At 37.2% G+C, this 21,461-nt stretch overlaps 3 protein-coding genes across 3 annotated transcripts; all 3 read right to left on the bottom strand.

The window, feature by feature from the left end:
• Positions 1-728: 728 nt before the first annotated feature.
• Positions 729-4,503, bottom strand: LOC147385927 (recQ-mediated instability-like protein). Its single transcript, XM_086424370.1, has 4 exons — positions 3,985-4,503; positions 3,788-3,896; positions 3,606-3,667; positions 729-1,082 (listed from the first exon to the last, which is right to left on the bottom strand). The coding sequence occupies exons 1-4, from the start codon at positions 4,102-4,104 to the stop codon at positions 975-977; spliced, it is 399 nt and encodes a 132-aa protein (XP_086280496.1). The 5' UTR covers positions 4,105-4,503; the 3' UTR covers positions 729-974.
• Positions 4,504-5,139: 636 nt separating this feature from the next.
• On the bottom strand, positions 5,140-8,289 carry EMB175 (Pentatricopeptide repeat (PPR) superfamily protein). The gene is given in 3 exon segments (XM_086424006.1): positions 5,140-6,898; positions 6,901-7,552; positions 7,554-8,289. Coding segments are annotated over 3 exon segments (2,523 nt in total). The 5' UTR covers positions 8,193-8,289; the 3' UTR covers positions 5,140-5,666.
• A 1,376-nt stretch (positions 8,290-9,665) lies between these two features.
• On the bottom strand, positions 9,666-18,532 carry LOC147385925 (threonine dehydratase 1 biosynthetic, chloroplastic-like). Its single transcript, XM_086422982.1, has 9 exons — positions 18,000-18,532; positions 16,267-16,446; positions 15,908-16,177; positions 14,769-14,975; positions 13,733-13,981; positions 13,566-13,639; positions 13,322-13,439; positions 10,638-10,772; positions 9,666-10,089 (listed from the first exon to the last, which is right to left on the bottom strand). The coding sequence occupies exons 1-9, from the start codon at positions 18,435-18,437 to the stop codon at positions 9,949-9,951; spliced, it is 1,812 nt and encodes a 603-aa protein (XP_086279108.1). The 5' UTR covers positions 18,438-18,532; the 3' UTR covers positions 9,666-9,948.
• Positions 18,533-21,461: the final 2,929 nt, after the last annotated feature.

Raw genomic sequence — 21,461 nt, 5'->3', positions numbered from 1 at the left:
TTTAGTTTTATATATCTAAACATATTATATAGTATAATTTAGAAGAATTTTTTGGACCAATATGGGCCCTTTGCACATGCATGGACTTTTTCAAGTCTTTCTCTCATATTCACTTAAGTGATATGAGAAATTCTATATAAGAATTAGACAAATTTCTTATTCCTATCCGATGTACGACTAAAGAGTTTTAATAACAAACTCAATAGTTCTACAAACCACATATAACAAATCATGACCAGTAAGAGTTGTTTGAACTGATTTCTCATTCACCCAAAAGAGATTTTTAACAACTTAATAAACAAAATTATTCTCTTCAAAGAGAATAATAAGTTTTCAAGTGGTCCCACTTCAAATAAAGTATAGGACCCACTTAAATCGTAGCTCAAATAGACCCAATTGATCACAAAAATTCTAAAAAAACTGCAGATTTTTCAACACTAAATATCATCATCTTCAACTTTAGCCAAAAATACCCTCGACTTCCTTCCCAAAACCAGTCAGGTAAAAACTTTTACCCTTATCTTTGTTAAAATTTTATTTACTTCAACCTTCACCCCTCAAGAACAAGATAAGAATTTTGGAGTGAAGACAATGGATTTATTTTGAAGAAAAACAAACAATTTTCTAGCGACTTAATTTGTTTTGGTAATTTTTGAAATAATAGATTATTTTTTTGTAAATATTAAAATATTTAACCCTCATTTAGTAACTTTCCCAACAAAGAGTGCTTGGGTTGAAAGAAAAGGAAAAGTGCCACAACTCAGCAACCTATAGCCAAAATTACATTGGACATCAAATATTCTCGAGCTCTACATACAATCAAGACAGACTTAAGAAAGAGAATAATTTTCTGAGACTTTTCAATGATCCAACAGTTTGCATGAGATGGTGTGTGTAAATCAAGTCCTATAGGCACAGAGGCAGGTTAAGGTGGCAGCCCAACACAAGTATCAAAGCGGTTCACAAAAATTCCTTCATTCTTCCAATGAAGACTGGTAGAACAATTTGTATGCTTCAATAACTTCTAGATGCCACATTGCTTCTCGATTGGGGAAAGATGAAAGATCAACCATTTTGTGAACCTGCACTTCGAACCAACAATGATCAACCAAACAAACTAGGAAACCATAATAAAAAGAGTCGTGATAATCTGATGCCCCCCTCTGACCTATGCCCCCATCAAGAATGTTGATCATGTGCCTCGGGATACACAAGAAAAAGATGGTTCTATGTATCCCGAGGCAAATGATCTACGGTTCTGTGATGGGGTCGTATGTCAAAGGGGGGCATCAGAAAATCATTATTCTAAAAAAAATTGCAACTCACAACGTCAACCCGCAGATATAGATTCTTTGGTTTGTTGATAATTTTTCGGTGCATTGGTGTGGTGTCAGGAAACTAAAGCTGAATTCCTTCATATTTTTTTGTTGGACATTGTAATTATTTTCATTTTCTTTCCACTGTTTTATAGCAAAATATTTCCACTGTCCTTGCAAATTATAATTATCATCATCAAAGCCATATCCCCAAAATTTGAGGAGTCCTGTTCCTCGATTCAATTTTATTATTTTTGTCTAGAGTCACATCTTTTGTTATTGCAAATACATTCATATCCACTTTCACTACCTTATATCTGCATTTTTGGAGCATCAACAACTTGCATGTTCCTTCTAAGAGAGACAGTTGCCTTTGGTTTTTTTTTTTTTTTTGACAAGTATAAATTTATTAAGAGGAGAAAGGATACAAAGAAAGCAAGGGGCGGTCGAGATGACTGGCCACAAAGCAAGCACACTATTACACAGCGAGTCCCATCAAAAACAAAATCCTCAAAAAATACGTCTACAGGTATCCCTGTAGATAGCGGACCGGACCGTATATGGGCTTTGCCCAATCCATAGACCATGGTCTTGTCCAAGGACTAGTCCCAAGGCCCGTGCAACACCCTCACATCGCACGCATCAGGTAAGTGAGGGTGTGCCCTCACCGGTGGCCCCTAAGGAATTATTGCTCATACTGGGTATCGAACTCACGGCCTACGAGTATTAACCACTTATCGGTCCAAAATTGCCATTGAACCAACCCCTCGGGGTTAACAGTTGCTTTCGTTTCACATGACCAAAACTGTATCAATCGATTTTCTCTTAGTTCATTACCTATTGAGCCAACTCCTACATTTTTCACGAAAGTATTCATTTCTAATTCTATCTTTCTTCATTATTCCACTCATCCAAAATAGGGTAAGAGATGTATCTTTCAATCCAATAAGCATAAGTTGCACAATCTTCTTCCTAAATTCTTCCAAGTTGGTGGCGTTTGCCACCAAGTCTATGTTAAATTTATACATACCCATGCTTAGATGCCCAAATCTGACAAAGCAAGCCAGAAACCACCGAACACCTCTATCCTAATCGACCAGTCAAGAAGACAATCAAGCAAAAAACATTGGACCGCTAAAAGTGGCAGTAAGAATTTGGAAAGGACAACAATTTTTATATATAGGTAGAAAGGGCAATAAATTAGAGAGTTGAAAAGGCTTAGAATTGTCGAACTTGTATGATTTACGGGCAATTGGCCATGGACAAGGCAGCTGACCAGTTGAAATGTCCAGATAAGAGGACCATGTGTATACTATACGTAATGGAAATCAAGCAGACCAAAAGAACCTTGGAGTGAACAGGACCGAACAAGGCAACTTGTGTGTTCACAACACAAACAGCGAATGAAAGGCAAGAGTACTCCTAGCCCCTGGAATGAGAAAAGCATATAAATCTTGACGAACACCAAAAAATGTCAAAGAACCTAACCCACTTGATTTGAATACGCATTAATTCTCTAACCTGGGTGCTGGGGTCTGAGGTTGAATCATATCATCTTTTAATTTTAAAACAAGAAATATTGTTTGTCGAAAAACAAATAAACCTGCATTTATTTTTTGTATCAATATTCATTCTCTTGGTTAAAAACTTCTATTCGAACGAGAGAAATAACAGGGTGTTCAACAGCAAGTCTAGTAGCTCTCAGTCAAGTTTTTTGGAGATCTTGGGCCTACTATACCTTTGGTCTAAGCAGAACATAGAATTCGTAGGGATTACTTTTGGGGATTTTGTTTGTAGATGGGACTTTGTTATGTGGTCACTAACGTTGTGTTTTTTCTTTGTTGTTTCTTTGTGAGGCTCTCTTGGCCTCTTTGTTTCCTGTTTCCCCTTTTATCAATATATTATACTTTTCAAAAAAAAACTTATATTCGGAACCTCTCAAATTGGATTTTTTTACTGTCAGACATCTACATAACTAGAGTTTTTTTTTTTTTTTTTTAAAGATAATAATTTTTCGAGAGGTAAGAGATTCAACTACACCAAACCATAGCATCTAACTACCATGGATGCACCTACATCAAGAACTACCCAACATCCACATAGTCACAACAGATCAAATGTTACTCCAACAGACTAAATGAGCTTCATAAATTTCATAGACCCACACCCAATTTCATACACCCATACCCATACACACACACAAACATACAAACAAACATTTTATGTGCGTTTTATTAAAACGAAATATAGAAGAAAACAGAAGTCGAAATCAGTAGAGGATGGGTTTACCTTGATCACGTCTGGCTCACCTGTACGGACAACATATGCCCCAACGACCATAACATACATTCCTGCACACAAACACGCAAGAAGATGATTTTAAAAAAAGAAAAAATTGACTAAAATGCGCTGTTCTTTCGCGAAAGAAGAAAAAAAACAAACTAAAGTGCGCCATGGTCGATCGAGTAAACCTATCTTCCACTCTCGTTGGAGGAAATCGTTGGAAAGAGAAATGTCTATGACACCGGACCCGTCATCTAGAACAAAATGCCCTTCTTCCACACTTGAGACCAAAATACCCTGCACGCGCTGCTGTGTATCACAAGTCCTAGAAAAGACTTAAGTGAGAATATAGAGAAAAGGAGATGGGCATTTTGGGGAATGAAACCTGCAACCAGGCGCGCTGGAAGAGAACGCCACCGAAGGTCATGGCGGAGGGAGAAGAGGTCTGGTGAGCGTTCTTTAGCTGCCCACACAACAGCTTCAGAGCCGCGAGACTGTAGTCCATCTCTCTCTCTCTCTCTCTCTCTCAAAAATTTGTGAAGAATGGTTTGCTTTGTACCTAGTAAATAATCTCCATTTGCAAATGATTTGGACCGCAAATATTTTCCAGTGCAATATATTCTGCTTCTTGGTTATTATCAGGAAATCTCTTGCACAACCATTTCTTTTGTTTTGTTTTTTATTTTTGCAAATTAAAAATTGAGTCGACAGAAAACTTGATAAGTTTTAAAACTACTCAAAAAACCAACTCTCATTTTTATATTTTCTTAGGACCAATCAAACTGTGGAATTTATTTTCCCATGAACAAAATTTGGCAAATTCCCTTCGACAAAAGTGCAATTTTGGAGATTGCAAGAAACCTCATATTCCTATTGGTTCGCATGTTTCGAAGGCATCCCCAATTTACAAAAATACCAACATTAGGGAAGCCTTCAACACATGTCACAGTGTCCAACATGTTGGTCTTCAAAATTGAATTTTTCTTAAAAAATGGCAAACAAGGCAGTCCATAAACTTGCTATTCTAGGCTTCAAGAAATGAGACTTGAGGCTCTTGGTTATTCATAAGTCCTCATTTTGGAATTCTATTTTGCGGCCCTCTTAATTATAGTTAGAGTTGTGAAAATCTGACATACACCCCCATCATAGAATCATAGATCATTCACTTCGATATACATAATAAAAAGATTTGTGATTCTTCGTATCCTGAGGCAGATGATCTAAGGTATTTAAATTTATTCCCCATATCTAACCCTAAAAAAGAGAGAGAGAGAAATAGCATAGATGCCTGTATTTAATAAGTTCAGTAACTTGGTACTAGCGGGAATCAAACCCAAGTCGCCTGTATTTAATAAGTTCAGTAACTTGGTAAGTTCAGTAACTTGGTACTAGCGGGAATCAAACCCAAGTCGCCTGTATTTAATAAGTTCAGTAACTTGGTACTAGCGGGAATCAAACCCAAGTCCATGGTATCATCACCCAAAGACTTCACCAATTAAGCTAGTGGGCACCTGCAGACAACTTTTGAGTAACCATTGCATGAAATATAATAAAAATAGATTGACAAGAAACACTTTACAAGTTGATGGTTCTTAAAACCCTTGTCCAACAGTTAAAATGAAGGCGTGGACCAAGGTAGCTTAAGATACAATTGAATGACAACTTTGGGTCACAGGTGAATTCTAACTGAATAAAAACCTATTTGAACATGGTCATGGGGACGGATGCCAGCTCTCCCCTTTAAAGGTTGGATTCTCTGCTCCTCTATCTTCATCACTTGTCAAAATGGGGACACAGGCAACAGGGGCACTAGACCGACTAGTTTTACAAAATATATCCGAGGTTTCTTTTCTGTTACCAGAAATAGTCTCAATTCATCCAATATTTTGATCAAAATCCATGTAATTTGTTTCCAATTATGTTACAACTTACAACAGCCAAATACTCCTCAACCTGAAAGAATTCCGCACAAAATCACAAACTGTTGATTATGCAGGGTTGGGGCTTCGCTATAATGGTCACGGGACAGTAACTCAAGGATTCAACCCCAGCTTACTTATAATTCAATCACCAGTAATCTCTACATGAACATTCACCATTTCTGAAAAGATGAAACCCCGACGCATCCCTGAGCGTTATCTCTCTTCTGGTGACAATTGAAACATATTTGAAAAATGTGTGGCAGTCACCACAGAGAAGGACGTTCTTCACGACCCGTACAGGTCTTCCCATCTTTGTCATTAGAAGTCCATATGCAACAGCCAACTTAGCACTGTGATAGAACAAGAACTCCTTTTTCTGATGCTCCTCTACTTCGTGGAGAACAAAACTAGTGTCTGGCACATATCCAATCTTTAAGCATTCCAATATCAGTATCTCTAATCCACTATAAATGTCTTTGGTTTGGGAATGAGATTTATCTCTTGCATAGAATGATTGGACTTTATTTTGATGAATGATCCAACTTCGACTTGGGTGTTTCCACAAACCCTTCTCTCTCATCTCCTGTCTAACTTGTTCTGAGCAATGCCATCTCCCAGACGCAGAATACAGATTCGATATAAGTATATAGGTAGATGGATCTAGCGGCTCCATGGCAAGGATACGCTTCGCAACCACTCTTCCAAGACTTGTATTTGACATTAATCTACAACTATCAAGTAAAGCTCGCCATACGGAAACATCAGGCTCAAAAGGCATATTATTGATCATTTCTTCCGCTTCTTCAAGACAACCCCAATAACCCAAAACACCAACCATAGAAGCATAATGCTCAGAAGTGGGCTCTATTCCATAAACGCTTCTCATGGAGAGAAACAAGCCACGACAAGTATCAACTGAGTTTGAGTTGGTATGTCTGAAAGCCGAAAGAACCAAAACAAAGGTGAGAGGGTCTGGTTTTATCCCCATCTTCTCCATGTTTGACCAAACAGCCAATGCCTTATCACCTTGCCTGTAAAGAAGATGACAAGAGATCAAACTATTCCACGACACTATATCATATTTGGGCATGAGATTGTAAAACTTAACCGCGTCCTCCATGTTTCCACACTTCGAATACATGCTGAAGATGGTGTTTCTGACACCTAAGTCAGATAGAAAACCATATTTAATAACATAACAGTGGATTTGCTTCCCCATGTCATGGAACCCTAAGGTTCCACAAACACCAAGTACTGCGGTCAATGCAACTTCATCCACGATCACATCTCCTTTTGCTTGCATTATGCAGAAGAGAGACAAAGCCTCATCAGGTTGCCCATTCCGAGCGTATCCACAAATCATTGACGTCCACACAATGAGCAGTTTTGATTGTACGATAACTGGGCAAACATTTTTTTTGCATTGGCCATCCTATCACACTTTGTGCACATATCGAGCAATGCCGCTTCAATCCAAGCGTTTGATCCAAAACCAGACTTGGTCACAAACCCGTGGATCTGCCTACTGATTCCCACTTCCGAGAGTATAGCACAAGCATTAACAATACTGGTCAAAGTGAAATCCGATAACTCCACGCCTTCCACCATCATTCCTCGAAAAAACTCTAAAGCCTGCAAAGCTTCGCCATTCTGACAAAACCCGGCTAAAACTGCACTGTAAGAAACACAATTCCTCTCTGGCATCTGATTTAGGATTTTCAAAGCAGATTCCACCAACCCAAACTCCATGTATCCTGTAACCATTCCAGTCCAAGTGATGACATCTTTGACCGGCATCCTCTCAAACACAGCCACCACATCTTCTACCTTACCACATTTACTGTAGAACCCAATAAGAGCATTGTTCACACTCAAATTCGATTCAAACCCAATCTTGAGAGCATGAGCGTGGATTTCCCGACCTTCCATGGGAGCAAAACCTTCTGTAGCAGCGACCAAAAGGCTTGAAATCGTGAATTGGTCAACTCTAAATCCATCGATCCATTGCATGTCACGGAAGAACTCAAAGAGAATCCAAAAGCCTAATACAAGCAGTTAAAATAGCAACAAAACTGAACTCATTGGGTTCAATACCCAAATTCCTCATCGTAAAGAAGATCTCTATCGCTTCGTCTTCTCGATTAGACTTGGCGAAAGCGGATATAATGGCAGTATACGAAACCACATCAGGAGATGATAATTTGGAGAAGATCTTTTGGGCATCATCAATGAAACCAAGCTTGATGTAAGTAGAAATGAGAGTGTTGGAGAGATGGGTATCTTCTTCAACCTTGGAAATTGAGGCGTGGATTGCTTTTGTGAGTTGGGTGTTGTTGTGAAGAATGGAGAGGCGGAGGAGATAGTGATAGTGATCGAAGAGTGCGTTAATAGGTGAGAAGGAATTGTGAATTGGGCCTGAAGGGTAAAGAAACTGTGATTGTTCATGTTTGCGGAGATTGGTGTGTGGGTTTGGGGGGATTTGGATTGAAGAAGAAGAAGAAGAGGAAATTGGGTTACATGGTTTGTATGTTATGAGGGGTAGATGAGAGGTTGTTTTTGTTGATCGAAAGGGAAGAGTTGGGCAATGGTGGTGGTGGGGGATCGAAAGGAGAAGAGATGAGGGGAGAGGGGTTAGTAGGGCGGGGTGGTGGGTGGTGGTGGTAGTGGCCATGTAACAAAGTTACCTACATAACTGACAACTAAAACTATGTTATGTTGTTGGGCTTTTTCTTTTCTTCTTCTTCTTCTTTTGGGTAAGGTTGGGCTTTTCCTTCTAAAATCTAAATCTTTACAACCCCAGTTGATTGGGTCAATTTTTTATAAAGTCGGACTAACATTCTTAAAATATTGGACGAGTCATCTCAGATGTCGCACGAGTTAATGTGAAGGACCATTTACAATTTCACATTGACAATCTCTCCCAGTTTAGTGGCACGTCCAATAGGATTTTGTCATAAAATCGGTTTGGTTCCATTTTTGTGAATATTTCCTTTTAATGGAAATTAATATAGATAATTTTGTATAAATTTGTTATTTGGTAATAAAACATAAATGGATTCAACCAATTTGAGAACAAGGGTTCAATCCCTGTCCAACCAATTTTAAAACGTTTTGGTGGACTGTTGAAATTGTCTCATCTTCATGGTTTCTTGATTTGAACTCTGAAGTCATCCTTTTGGTGAACCCTTCACACCCATGGTTTTCTTTTGCCCTAGATTAGGGTTCTTGTACAACATGCTTTCGCTTTTGTGTCCAAAAATAGTGACACAAGGGAGATAATTGCCGAATTGGTAGACCTTAGCATCTTCATATTGTTGAAATTTCTTCTTTAAATGACATTAATTTTCTCAATATTAATCCTTATAATCACTTGGAAAGATTGTCAGAATCAAATAAAAAAGGGTTCTTGTACAACATGCTTTCGCATTTGTGTCCAAAAATAGTGACACAAGGGAGAGAATTGCCAAATTGGTAGACCTTAGCATCTTCATATTGTTGAAATTTCTTCTTTAAATGACATTAATTTTCTCAATATTAATCCTTATAATCACTTGGAAAGATTGTCCGAACTACATAAAAAATGCCCTCTTATTTTTATTTTTTTTGAAACAGAGTATCCATGTGGCTAGCGGATTGTGCACTGTCCATCGGGCTTTGCCAGACCCATAAAGCAACCTTATCCAACAGAATTAATCCCGACATCACGCACCATCCCATCGTGTCATGAGACGATTTTAGTAACCACATTTCTTTTCTGTGGAGGGGCATATAGAGATTCGAAGTCACTACCTGGGGAGTAAACCCAACCCAGTTGCTTCTTACCATCTCTTCTTGTATTCAACATTGCAAATAACATGCACAGTTGATGGCAGATCATTCAATCACTGGAGTCAATTGGGAGAAGTAGCTCAAATTTCATCCTGATGAATTGATGCAACCCATCAGATAGATAGCTAACATAACGCAAGCATACAATCCATTGGGTGGACCCACGACTTTACAAACTACAGATCTTAAGAACCATATGTGCAGACCACCATCTTATTGTACGTTCATAATTCAATGGATAAATAAGAAAGGAGCCGTACTTTAAAAGCCAAAAATCCAATTCTACCTCAAAACTTCATCAAGCCTAGTTCAGATAGGTCAAAAACTGTAGAAAGTACATTATCATGCAAATACGTCGCATAGTTCCCACAATCTGACTCACAATTGTATAAAGGAACAAGGCATAGTACAGAATTCAAACAAAACAGTTGCGGAAAAAACATGAGATCCGATTAAGATCTAGTGATGAAAAACAAAGAAACCCCAAGTAATTACACAAAAAAAGTTAAAAATCAAATCAAATAAAACAGGTGAAATATAGAAAAAGTATGCATCCCTAAAAATCACTTCAAGGGGCTAAAAACTGAGGTGGCTACCCATCATTGCATCAGAAGCTGGAAGGCTTCATTATTCATCTCTACAGTGTATTCATATCCAAGACAATTGGCACGATCATGGAATTCATCCATTTCGGTACGTGGAACTTGGATGCCCACCAACACATTGGCACCTGTTTCACCCTGTTTAGAAAAAAATATGAGTAACGATTACAAATTTGTACAACTCTCATTGTCTTTTAATAAATACCAATGAAGCATTACAGACCCATTTCTATTGTTTAGAACGTCCATTATTTTCAAAAATAACAGCCAATGTAATGTTGTAAAAAAATTATTTTGGAGGTCTGTTTGTTTAATGCAACAGTTTTGAAACGTAAAAAGCGTCACTTTGTTTTTCTTCTTTTTGGGAAATAATACCCATTCCTTTCCTTTGTTTTCCGTTGTTTGCATTTATAAATGTTCAAATTTCTTTTTGAAACACATTGTTTCAGACACTTATTTAATATTATGGGTGGGTCTTGAATTAGTAAAACCATTACGTCACTGTACTAACAGTAATATCCTCTGACCATACATAATAGTCCATTTTAAAAACTTTAGATTAATATGTTGTGCTTCATTGAATTTAATATCAGAAACAATAAACAAGAAAATGATGGAAAAAAAGGCAATTGAATCATCTTCAAGGAAATTGGAAACTGACAAAACAAGGTCTCAGATGTCAAAACCTGTGCCCGGTAATGGAACAAGCTAATGTTCCAACGTGGACTGAAGGCATCCAAGAATTTCATCAGAGCACCTGGCCTTTCAGGGAAGATAAACCGACAAAGAAGTTCGTTTTCAACATTAGATCGGCCACCCATCTAAAAAGAAATCCAGAACAAAGAGAAATCAGAACAATAGTTTAGTGCCCAATAAGCAATAGTACTAACCAGTAAATGGTATTACATTTTTGACAATAATAATAATAATAATAATTGGCCAAGATAACCTTTGTAAATGGAATACTAAAGCTCAACATTGAGATGAAGTCTCAAGTTATATATGTTTAAATGGTAATAGATATAAGTAAGTTGATCATAGAAATATATGTATATGAAAATAAAATCAATTTAAGTAGTCTGGGCCTGAATGACGAAGACCATGAAGGCACCAGGAAGAAGATACACTTTGGTGCAAGTTGAAGGCTCTGAAAAAGCAAGAGGAAGGCAGAAATGACATGGATCAATCTAGTAAGGAAAGATCTGAAGACATCTTTAACTAATGATATCACTCTTGGTAGAGCTGAATGGAAAAATTGGATGCATGGTCCCCACCGAACCCCTCATTTTACCAACACTAATAGTTGGGATTAGTGATGATGATGATGGCAGAATATTCAAGGAGAAAAAATTCCACTACTTTTCACTGAAGTGAAGGGTTTCCTAGCCACGTGGAGGTTTTATGTGGCCAATCTAAACTGTCCATCTTATAAAAGACCTATATGATAATTTCCAGATCTATTCGAGGTGTCCTTGAAGAAAGGCAAGGCTATCTCTTTGTCTGTCAGAAGAGAAGACGGATTGGTTAGTTGGGATCTTGGTTTCTAAAGAGCTTTCAATTGCTGGGAGGTGGAGAGCTTGGGCAGCCTGCTTGGTTTGGCAGAGTCTTCTTCTCCTTTTGTGGATGTGGAAGATCGTAGAGTTTGGATTGGCACTTCAGATGGTTGTTTTTCAGTAAGATCGATGTTCTTGTCACTCTTCAGGGTTCCCTCACTCTTTTGTTTGGCAATGTAAGACTCCCTCCAAGATTTCAATTTTCATTTGGTCCTCGGCTTTGGGGAGGATTGCTACACTCGATAAGGGGTTTTTGATCTCCAAATTTGTGTTGCCTTTGCTTGGAGAATGAGGAATCAGCGGACTATTTTCATTTGCATTGTCGCTTCTCTCGTCAGATTTGGTCTCACTTCTTGTCGTTCTTTGGGATTGAGGGTTGCTTCCCTTCTTCTGTGCAAGCTTTGTTTGCAAGTTGGTTGGGCTGGGGGGTTAAACTTTGCCAATTCCAAACATGTATTGTGGACTTTTCTTCCGTTTGCGGATTGTTGGAGAACTTGGAAGGAGAGAAAGTGTCAAATCCTCAAGAAGTCATGGTGACCGTCTTAGCTCTCTTGTTTTTTTGGTGAAAATGGTTTAAAGAGTTTTGAGGCATCTTTTTTGAGGATTTTATTGCGAGGTGGGATAGGGTCTGTAATGAGTAATCTAGTGTTGGAGTAGTGTTTTGTTTTGTGGGTTTTCCCCTTGATAGGTTTGCTTTGTTGTACTTATTTTGAGTCCTTTTTTTAAATGAAATTATCTGGAACTCAACCTATCAAAAAATAAAAATAAAAGGACCTATATGATATGATCATATACGTGGATAGTTCCCAATTTCATGTCATGCCTTATACAAACATGAATTTGTTAGACCGTTCCAAAATCTGGAAAGAAATATTTGGGCAGATATTAATTTCTGTTATCCAACTTTTGTGGATGCTATTGCCTCACAAGCATCTTAATCTTCCAAATTAAAATAAAGAAATCAAGATCCATCCATGATCATCCACGATACCAGAGAGAGATAAAGTACAGATTTCTGGTTCAAATAACATTGGCATATTGCAGGTGCCAGCTAGCTTAGTTGGTAAAGTCTTTGGGTGATGATACCAGAGACCTAGGTTCATATCCCGCCAGCACCGAGTTACTGAACTCATTAAAAACAGGCTTATCTATTAAAACAAAAAAAACACTGCCATATCAACAGAAGCTGGTTTTTGTTTCAAAAAAATAAAATCTATGCCCTTCCTTACGTATACAAAATTTTCATTAAACCAGAAACAAGTACAAAGTAAGATGAGGCCTCACATGGAGGTAAAGACCATCAAATGTACCTGCCAAGGAACACCTCAATAGAGCAAACGCAGGCAAAATACAAAAGAACAATAACATGATACACATAAGCTCCCTCTTCAGGAATCTAAATAGCGTTCACCCAATTTGTCACGCTATCAAGGATTCCCACCTAAGTACAAAGTCTTCATGCCATTTTCATACCCATGTTTTTTTAAAGGGTTTTTCAAATGACTAGGGTCAGAGAAAAAGGAGAGCAACTTTGGAAATCTTGTACAGCTCTTTTCTAAAATATCACTCTCTTTCTCCCAATTATTGGAAATGACCAAACCACCCCTTTATGTTATCTCCCTCTTCAAAAGTTGGGGCAAAATAAATCCATTGGAGGTTACCAAGCTCAATGATGGTGTGAGTTTTAATATAACCAACAAGCAAACAAACACATTTGTGTTGTGTAGGAGGTGGGATGGATACTGCAATTCCGAAAGAAGCACACATTGAATCAGTGCACCATAACTTAAAAAACAGGGGTCGGTCACGATGGTTACCAAATGACGCAGATGATCTTTAACCCAGTCATTACTTGTGAAATCGATAGTTTCAAGTTGGGAAGCTTTCATCCGATCCATCATTTCTTTGAGCTCTGAAACCGTATGAAGGCCAACACTATAAACAAATAGAAAACGGTAAGTGATATGAAACAAGTGGATGACTGGCTCTTCCTTTTCAACATTTTATAAACTGAGATACAAAGTGCACTTACGTTATGATTGAAGGGAAAATGAAACTTGCCTGTACAATACAAGAGCTTTTTCTTTACTAGCATCATATCTGTATTTAAATTCAGTGATATTAATTTGACCGACCTGCCAACATAAAGATGATCTTTAGTTCAAAAACTGGGATGGGAAAAGACCACTGAGACTTGAAAAGTTATAGAAAGCATTTTAGTAGCATACCTGTTCACAAAATTGTTTAAAGTGGCCAGGTTCCTCTGGCATAAAAGTTGCAAGGACAGCCTCCCGTTGTCTACCAACATTAGCAAGTTCAGTTACCAATCTCAATCTATCAAAGTTCATGTTCGCCCCACTGGTTACTGCTACGACACTTTCACCTTTGAGACCATAGTACTTGCAGTATGCCTCTGCTCCTGCTAGGGAAAGAGCCCCTGCTGGTTCCAGAATGCTCCTTTTCTCCTCAAACATATCCTACAAAGTGGGTGCAAATATTATAGACCTTAGTCTCACACCTAATGCACGCTCATAGAAAGAACCCACACCCCATATGTGAAAGGAGTCATAAGACATGTGGAAAAAGAAATGAAGTGCTTAAGGTTTTAGTAGTGTTGTATCTAGCTACTCGACCAGGGTGATTTCACTTTAAGCACCAAATGCACGAAGTTCGGCGATTGGGAATAATTCCCAGAAAGAAATTATACACCCCAAGATGGATTTTCCCTTGTTTATGAAGGTTTGCAAGAACCTTCATTTCTTAGTATAATCTTGGCAGCTTGTACACAAATCCAAAAGAAAACATTTAAGAGACATTTTAGGGGGTGGGCTAAAAAAACTCCAGATACGGAGAGGATATTTATACAAGGAAACTTAAATGGTCATCTAGGGAAGGAAAGTGGAGGATAAGGGAGTGATGCAGGAAATGTGCGCAGAACAACAAGGCTAAAATTAAGATTTTTCTAGGCTCTTTTGGACCTCAATCAGGGCTAAAATCCTATTAGATGGGTTTATTTGCTGTTGTTCGTACAGCACTAAAAGGAGGTGTTTGCGTAGTTTGAACCAACCACAATAGTTTGGGCCACATCGAATCCTGAGGTAATTACATAGTTTTGGCATGATTTTTCAAGTGGCATGTTTGTAGATACATATAAAAACCCACTTAGCCAACACTTACAAGGGTAAGGGTGACTTTCAATCATTTAAACCATCAACCATTTAAAAAGCATCAAGAAGCAAGCGAATAAATATAAAAGAAAGTCACCTTTATTGAAGCACAGATAGCATCACGACTGACAAGAACCACTCCATCTATCAATTCCTTGCACAAGCGGAAAGTTTCTTCTCCGACCACTTTCACAGCTACACCGTCTGCAAAACCTCCCACTTGATCCAGCATGATTCTCTGTCCATGATGTAATGACAACGCCATTGCATTTGCATCAGAGGGCTCCACCCCAATGATCTTTACCTGCATAAAGAACATGGTGACAAGTCTGCTCTTTATGAGATCAATTGCCAATGACAGAAAAACAGATTTAAAGTTCTTGCTACATGGCATTAGAATAAATGTGTGATCGATTTATGGGTTATTTGAATGAAGAGTGGCGGGGAAAAAACACACACACAGAGCAAATTGTTGATTCGCAACCTCCAGAAACACCATATGTGACCCAAAAACCTTTCACACCAATAGCAGAACCAGTACCATTAAGAGCTTCAGAAAAAAGTTCAAATGTGTTTTTCTTCTTCACCACAAGTTAAGATTCTCAGAAAGCCCTATTAGGAAAAGGAAGGGAAAGTGGGGTGATTAGAAAATTTCTCCAAAATTACAACTAAATCCAGCCTGCCAAAATCTCTGCGAATTAACTGCCACTATTAACGATCATATTCAAATCCAATTAACACTTTGGCATACCACATACACATGACATAACCATATTGTGTCTAACCTGGGACTTAAAAGAATTTGGTTGCATTACTTTTGACAGAAATAATTAATAGATTAAAAACAATCCTCTATCAATAAAGACAACTATAACTCTTGTGAAGGGGAAAAGACAACTGCCATCTCATAGGTATTCCACTTTTGGAATTTTTTTAGTTCCCAGTGCATCAGAAGATGTCAGACAACAACTTCCCTGTCAAAAAGTGTGCAATAAAAACACACGTATCCTTGCAAAGTTGGGATAGAAAATGAACTTCGAAGAATAAAACTCGCAATATTTTTTCATTGTCTTCCAATTTATTAGAACACAAGAAGTTGTGAAACGTATAAACAACACATAAACATGGAACAGGTCCAACTCACATGAGATATTAGGTGGTTAGAGCATAAATATGACATTTAGACCAACCAAGAAACAAGCTAAAAACTATGATCTGAAGATGAAACTAACAAACCTTGGGAAAAACCCGCTTCACATAAGAGGCAATTCCAGCTATTAGCCCACCACCACCCACGGGCACAAAGATTGCATGCAATGGGCCTTCTGCTTGACGCACAATCTCCATCCCAACCGTTCCCTGCCCCATAATGACGTCCGGGTGATCAAAAGGAGGTATAAACATGCGACCTTCCTCTTCAGCCTTTTGTTTGGCAAATGCTTGCGCTTCATCATAGGAGTCCCCTACACGAATAACTGTTGCACCTAACCTCTCAACAGATTTCCACTACACAAAATAAAAATTGTAGATTAAGAGGAAAAATTGAAAACAAGAATTTAAAAAAAAAAAAATCATGTTAAATTAATTAACAGAACCTTGATTTCTGGTGTTGTAACAGGCATGACGATCACAGCATCGCAACCCAGTCTTTGGGCAGCCAATGCAACCCCTTGGGCATGGTTTCCAGCCGATGAGCAAATAACGCCCTTGTCCAACTGTTCCCTCGGAAGCTTTGCCATCATGTTGTACGCTCCTCGCAGTTTAAATGAGAAAACCTACGAACCCCAATTGCCAAAACATCACTATAAACCTATTTATTTACAAATTTCACTCCAATTCTTCAATTGTGCCGAAACAATTTCAACCCATAAAATTACACAAACCCCAATTGAGAAACAAAAAACACCACATTTTGGCTCCCGGAAACTAAAAGATAAACAAGAAGATATTAAAATAAGGGTCATGTATGATTGCAAAAGGAAATGACGGGATTTTGTCCGGGAAATGCAATTTGTAGAGGTATGATCGCACATTTTCCCGAGAAAATCATTTTCCCATACTAGTAGGAAATTCTTGCGTAGTCCAAGGAAATGAAATAAGAAAAAAAGGTCCGCTGCTACAATTCCATCTCTATCGAATTTGAATATCAGAATAGCTGATCTAGTCATGATTCAATGGGTCAGGTCCACTTACTTTTTCTTTTGTTGATTTCTTATCTTTACGATGGATTTGATTGGAATAATGGAAAAGCTAAAACAGCCAATTGGAAAGCTAAAATCATGCTTCTAATCCTCCAAGCCACCAACAAATGAATTATACCATTTCATCCCTCTCTCAGCCAAAAAATTGTAATAAAATGAATCATGGAGGGATTTGACGATGAACCCATTGATCCTATAGGACTTATTACCACTTGATTTTATTCGGACATGGAGTCGAATTGTAACAAACGGGCATGCTGTGCTGGATCGCGGATATCGTATGAAAACACCAAATAACACTCAAAATGGAAGTTATCCTATAGATGCTGTATTTATGCCTGTTCGAAATGCGAATCATAGTATTCATTCTTATGGGAATGGGAATGAAAAACAAGAGATACTTTTTCTCGAAATATGGACGAATGGAAGTTTAACTCCTAAAGAAGCACTTCACGAAGCCTCCCGTAAATAGAATATAGAATATGAAAAAAAACAACAAAGAAATGAAAAGGGATCGGATTCTATTTGTACTGTATCTGAAATGAATCTTGTCTATTCCCATCTTTCCACTTCTCTACTTTTGGGTTGTTCAACCAACTAACTTACCTTTTGGGATATAGCTACCCCCTAAGAAAATGATTTTCTCAAATCACTGTCACAAATAAAAATTCTCCGTATAGGGGATCAGCCAATTAAATCAATGATTTGCCAGTTAATCTTCCCACCCTTCAACCTCAAGATTCTGTCTTCTTTAACCTTCAAATCTCGAGAACAAGATAGAATTTTAGGGAGGTTGAAGTTTCTGGGTTTTTGGGAAGAAGCCCAAAAACATCAATTGAATAATCCCCAAAACTTTCATGAATTATCCTAATTATACTGAAAAATAACTCTCTTTGCAACGTTTGCAAAAATTATGCGTTTTCCCAATACCATTTTGCTGGAAAATTTGACTTTCCCGCGAAAACATTTTCTCTGCGATCACACGCACCCTAAAGGGCAATCACCGAAGCAAAATTCGACATTTCAAGCGTAATCCTCATAAACCGAAACAGAGACCAAAAACAAATTAAAGAAATTTAAATGAGAAAAAAAATAAAGAAAAAGAGAGAGATAAAACGAGAACTTACAGGTTGCAGATCCTCTCTCTTGAGCCAAACTTGGACTCCGATCCTCTCTGAAAGCTTCGGTGCGTACTGCAATGGCGACTCAATCGCAACATCGTAAACCTTCGAAGAGAGTATACTTGTTAAATCAGCCATGGCACTTGGACCTCCATATCCGTTGTCGTCGGACCTGTCTGGTGCGACACCAAGGTAACCACTTTCGTACTGTAACGAATCGGCTGAGACCCTTTTCAGAGGAGGATTCGTAGAGCTTTGTAACAGATTTTCGCGGGAAGTAACAGTCGATTGTTTCCGAGAAATGTCGGTTGTTTCTCTAGCAATTGTAGCAGTTATGATTGGCTTCTTCCCCCAGAGTTTCCGCCCTCTTTGGGTTCTGGTTGAGTTTACACGTGTGAGCTGTAACAGATGCACGTGCGACTGAGCGACATGGAAAGCCTCCATTGGAGAGATAGGTGTTGGGTGCGTTGCAGAGCGAGTAGCCGAGGACACGCGGGAGAAAGTCGATGTTTTGGTACTTGTTGTTTAGCCGCCACTACTGTTACGAAGTCAAGACGCGCAGGGGCAATTTTGTCTCGAGATTTAAATGAAAAGAGTACGACTAGTCTTACAAACTTAGTAAGATTTCAACTCTTACTAAGGGCCATTGAACTCACTTATGGCATTTAAAAACCATGATCCGATGTCATAGGGTGGTAGATGACAAGATTTTATGATTTTTGAAAAGAATAATGATTTGTAACTAGAAAATCCTCACTCGATCAATACTATTGATCGACACAGAATAATAGACTTATTTTCTTAGGATACAAAATGCAAATCCCTATACAAGTGCATATTTTTTTATTATGAGAAAATAGATCTATGGTTTCGTTTCCATAGCAGATCAATAGAGTATTGACTGAGTGAAGACTTTCTAGTTAGAATATCAACACTCTTTTGAAAAAATATTATTTTTCGTTGTTAAATTTTAATTTTAAATTTGAGAGTTTCATAGAAATTTGGTAACTATCCATTTTCAAAATGTCGGATAAGCCTAAAATCAATTGCTTTTTTATTTTTTATTTTTTTCTCTTTTTAGATCTGAATTTTTTCTTAAAATTAAGAGAGTTGTGGTTTTGGATTGTCAAGGTGGTAATCTATTTGAGCTCAAGGATTCCTAGTAAGAGTTAAAATCTTACTAAGTTAGTAATGAAAGTGATTTTCTAAATGAAAAGAAAGAGAAAGGCATAACTATCATCAAATCCTGGAAAAAAAATATTTTTAAAAAATATTTTGATTAAAATAATATATAATTATGGGAAATGTTCGTAGGCTCTAAAGAAAGCTTCGAAATGGGGTGATGTTTTGTGAGGGTGATCTCTATGGTGAAGAGATCATCCTTACCAAAAATCAGCTCATTAACCCTAATTATAAGTTAAAGTATTATGAACCATCCTATTTTTGAAAATCATTTTTAATGGGGTTGGAAATTTCATAATGGGACTGATTTTTGGTAAGAATGATCTTCTCATCATATAGATTACCCTCACAAAAAATCAGTCTATTTCGAAACTTCTAACTCATACATAAAAAAAAAAATGTTTTGGCATAATGTTGACTCTCTTTATGACCTCTGAATGCCACCCTATGCATATAAATAAAGTCAGGTTCTTTTGATAAAATCTTAGATAAAGTTGTCTTATATGACTAAAAAGTTTTGGAATGAGTTGATTTTTTGTGAGGATGGTCTCTATGATAAGTAGATCATCCTCACAAAAAATCAGGTAATTCTGAAACTTCGTACCCCATGAAAAGTGGTTCCAAACTAATGGTAAAAAATTGACGATTCACAATTCTTCAAATTATAAATTAGGGTTAGAAATTTCAGAATTAACTGGTTTTTTGTGATGATGATTTTATCACCATAAAGATCATCGTCACAAAATATTTGCCCATTCCAAAACTTTTAGCCCATATAAGTCAAAATGCTTTATCTAAAATTTTATCAAAAGAATGCTACCTATATATATATATATATATATATATATATATATATATATATATATATATATATATATATATATATATATATATATATATATATATCGGGTGGCGTTCGAAGGCTTTAAAGAGAGTTAATATTTTTCTAACACATGGGTTAGAAGCCTCAATAATCTCTACGGTGAAGAGATCATCATCACCAAAAATCAGCTCATTCCGAAACTTCTAACCCTAGTTTACAAGTTGAAATTTGTATACCACTTTTGATGGGGCTAGAAGTTTTGGAATGGACTGACTTTTGATAAAGATGATCTCCTCATCATAAAGATCTTCCAAAACTTCTAACCCGTACATCGAAAAAATGTTTCTCTCTTTAAGGCCTCCGAGCGTCATTTGTGAGGGTTTTGCGAAGTTTCAACAATTCTTCCGCTTCCAAGAAAAATTCTCCTACTTATGCCTCATAAAAAGCACTAGTAGTTGGTGGGTCATTACCTTGATGATATATACATATGGATTATTTTGATGGAAAAAAGCAAAGCACAAATATCCTCTAAATAAGTTTTGTCCAACAAAAGAGGATACACCCTAAGAATTCCCCAATGAGATGGATTCCATACTAAAGTCATAATTGGATTGGCTTTTGATGTCATTTGTGAACATTAGAATTTCTTTCTATTCAGTAGCACCCCATCCTTCCTCTTTGATTATATGAAAAAACTTGAAACTTCTAAGAAACAAAATATTGCAACTTTATTTCATGGAAGGATTCTCTCTTTTTCTTTTTCATATGGATAAGTTGGACTCCAACTTTGACCTTAAAATTGTTTTGCAATCTATCAAACCAACTGATCTGTGGGTCTAAGCTTATTCTCTCATCTTTTTATCCTTATTTTTGGACTTGACCATCAAGTTAGGAATTTTGATTCCTAAAATCAACCTTTGATCCAACATCTTCTAATGTTCAAATCTTAAGAAGTATATATATATATATATTTAAATGTTAAGATGAGTTTATTGGAAAGGTAAGATAAAAAGATTCATGTAAGGGGAATGAAAGAAATCACTCGAGTTGTTAAACTAATTTCATAATTATTTATCTTTACAGTCACACTCATTCCTTGTTATTTTAAACTTAAGGACGTACAGTTAAGATAAGCTAATTACATTGAGAAGCATATTTCTTACTAATTTAGTAAGATTTCTTATCAGTTTTGCAAAAATAAATTACTACATTGGCAATCCAACACTACAACCTTCTATATTTCATGAGAAAACTTAGATCTAAAAAATTAAATTAAAAAAAAAAAAAATTTTACTTTTTTGGACTTGATCCAAGGTTTTGGAACCGGATGACTAATAACTTCCACATAATTCAACAATCCTCTAGAATATGTGGAATCAGATCATGTTTTTGGATGCTACAAGGTGAGGTTAACAACCAACCCCCGTAGTAAGAGTGGAATCCTTACTAACGTAGTAAGGTTA

This window comes from Akebia trifoliata, chromosome 14 (assembly GCF_017979445.1).
Source record: "Akebia trifoliata isolate Shusen 1 chromosome 14, ASM1797944v1, whole genome shotgun sequence".
In the NCBI taxonomy this organism is placed as follows: domain Eukaryota; kingdom Viridiplantae; phylum Streptophyta; class Magnoliopsida; order Ranunculales; family Lardizabalaceae; genus Akebia; species Akebia trifoliata.
This window is presented reverse-complemented; position numbering and strand designations above follow the sequence as displayed.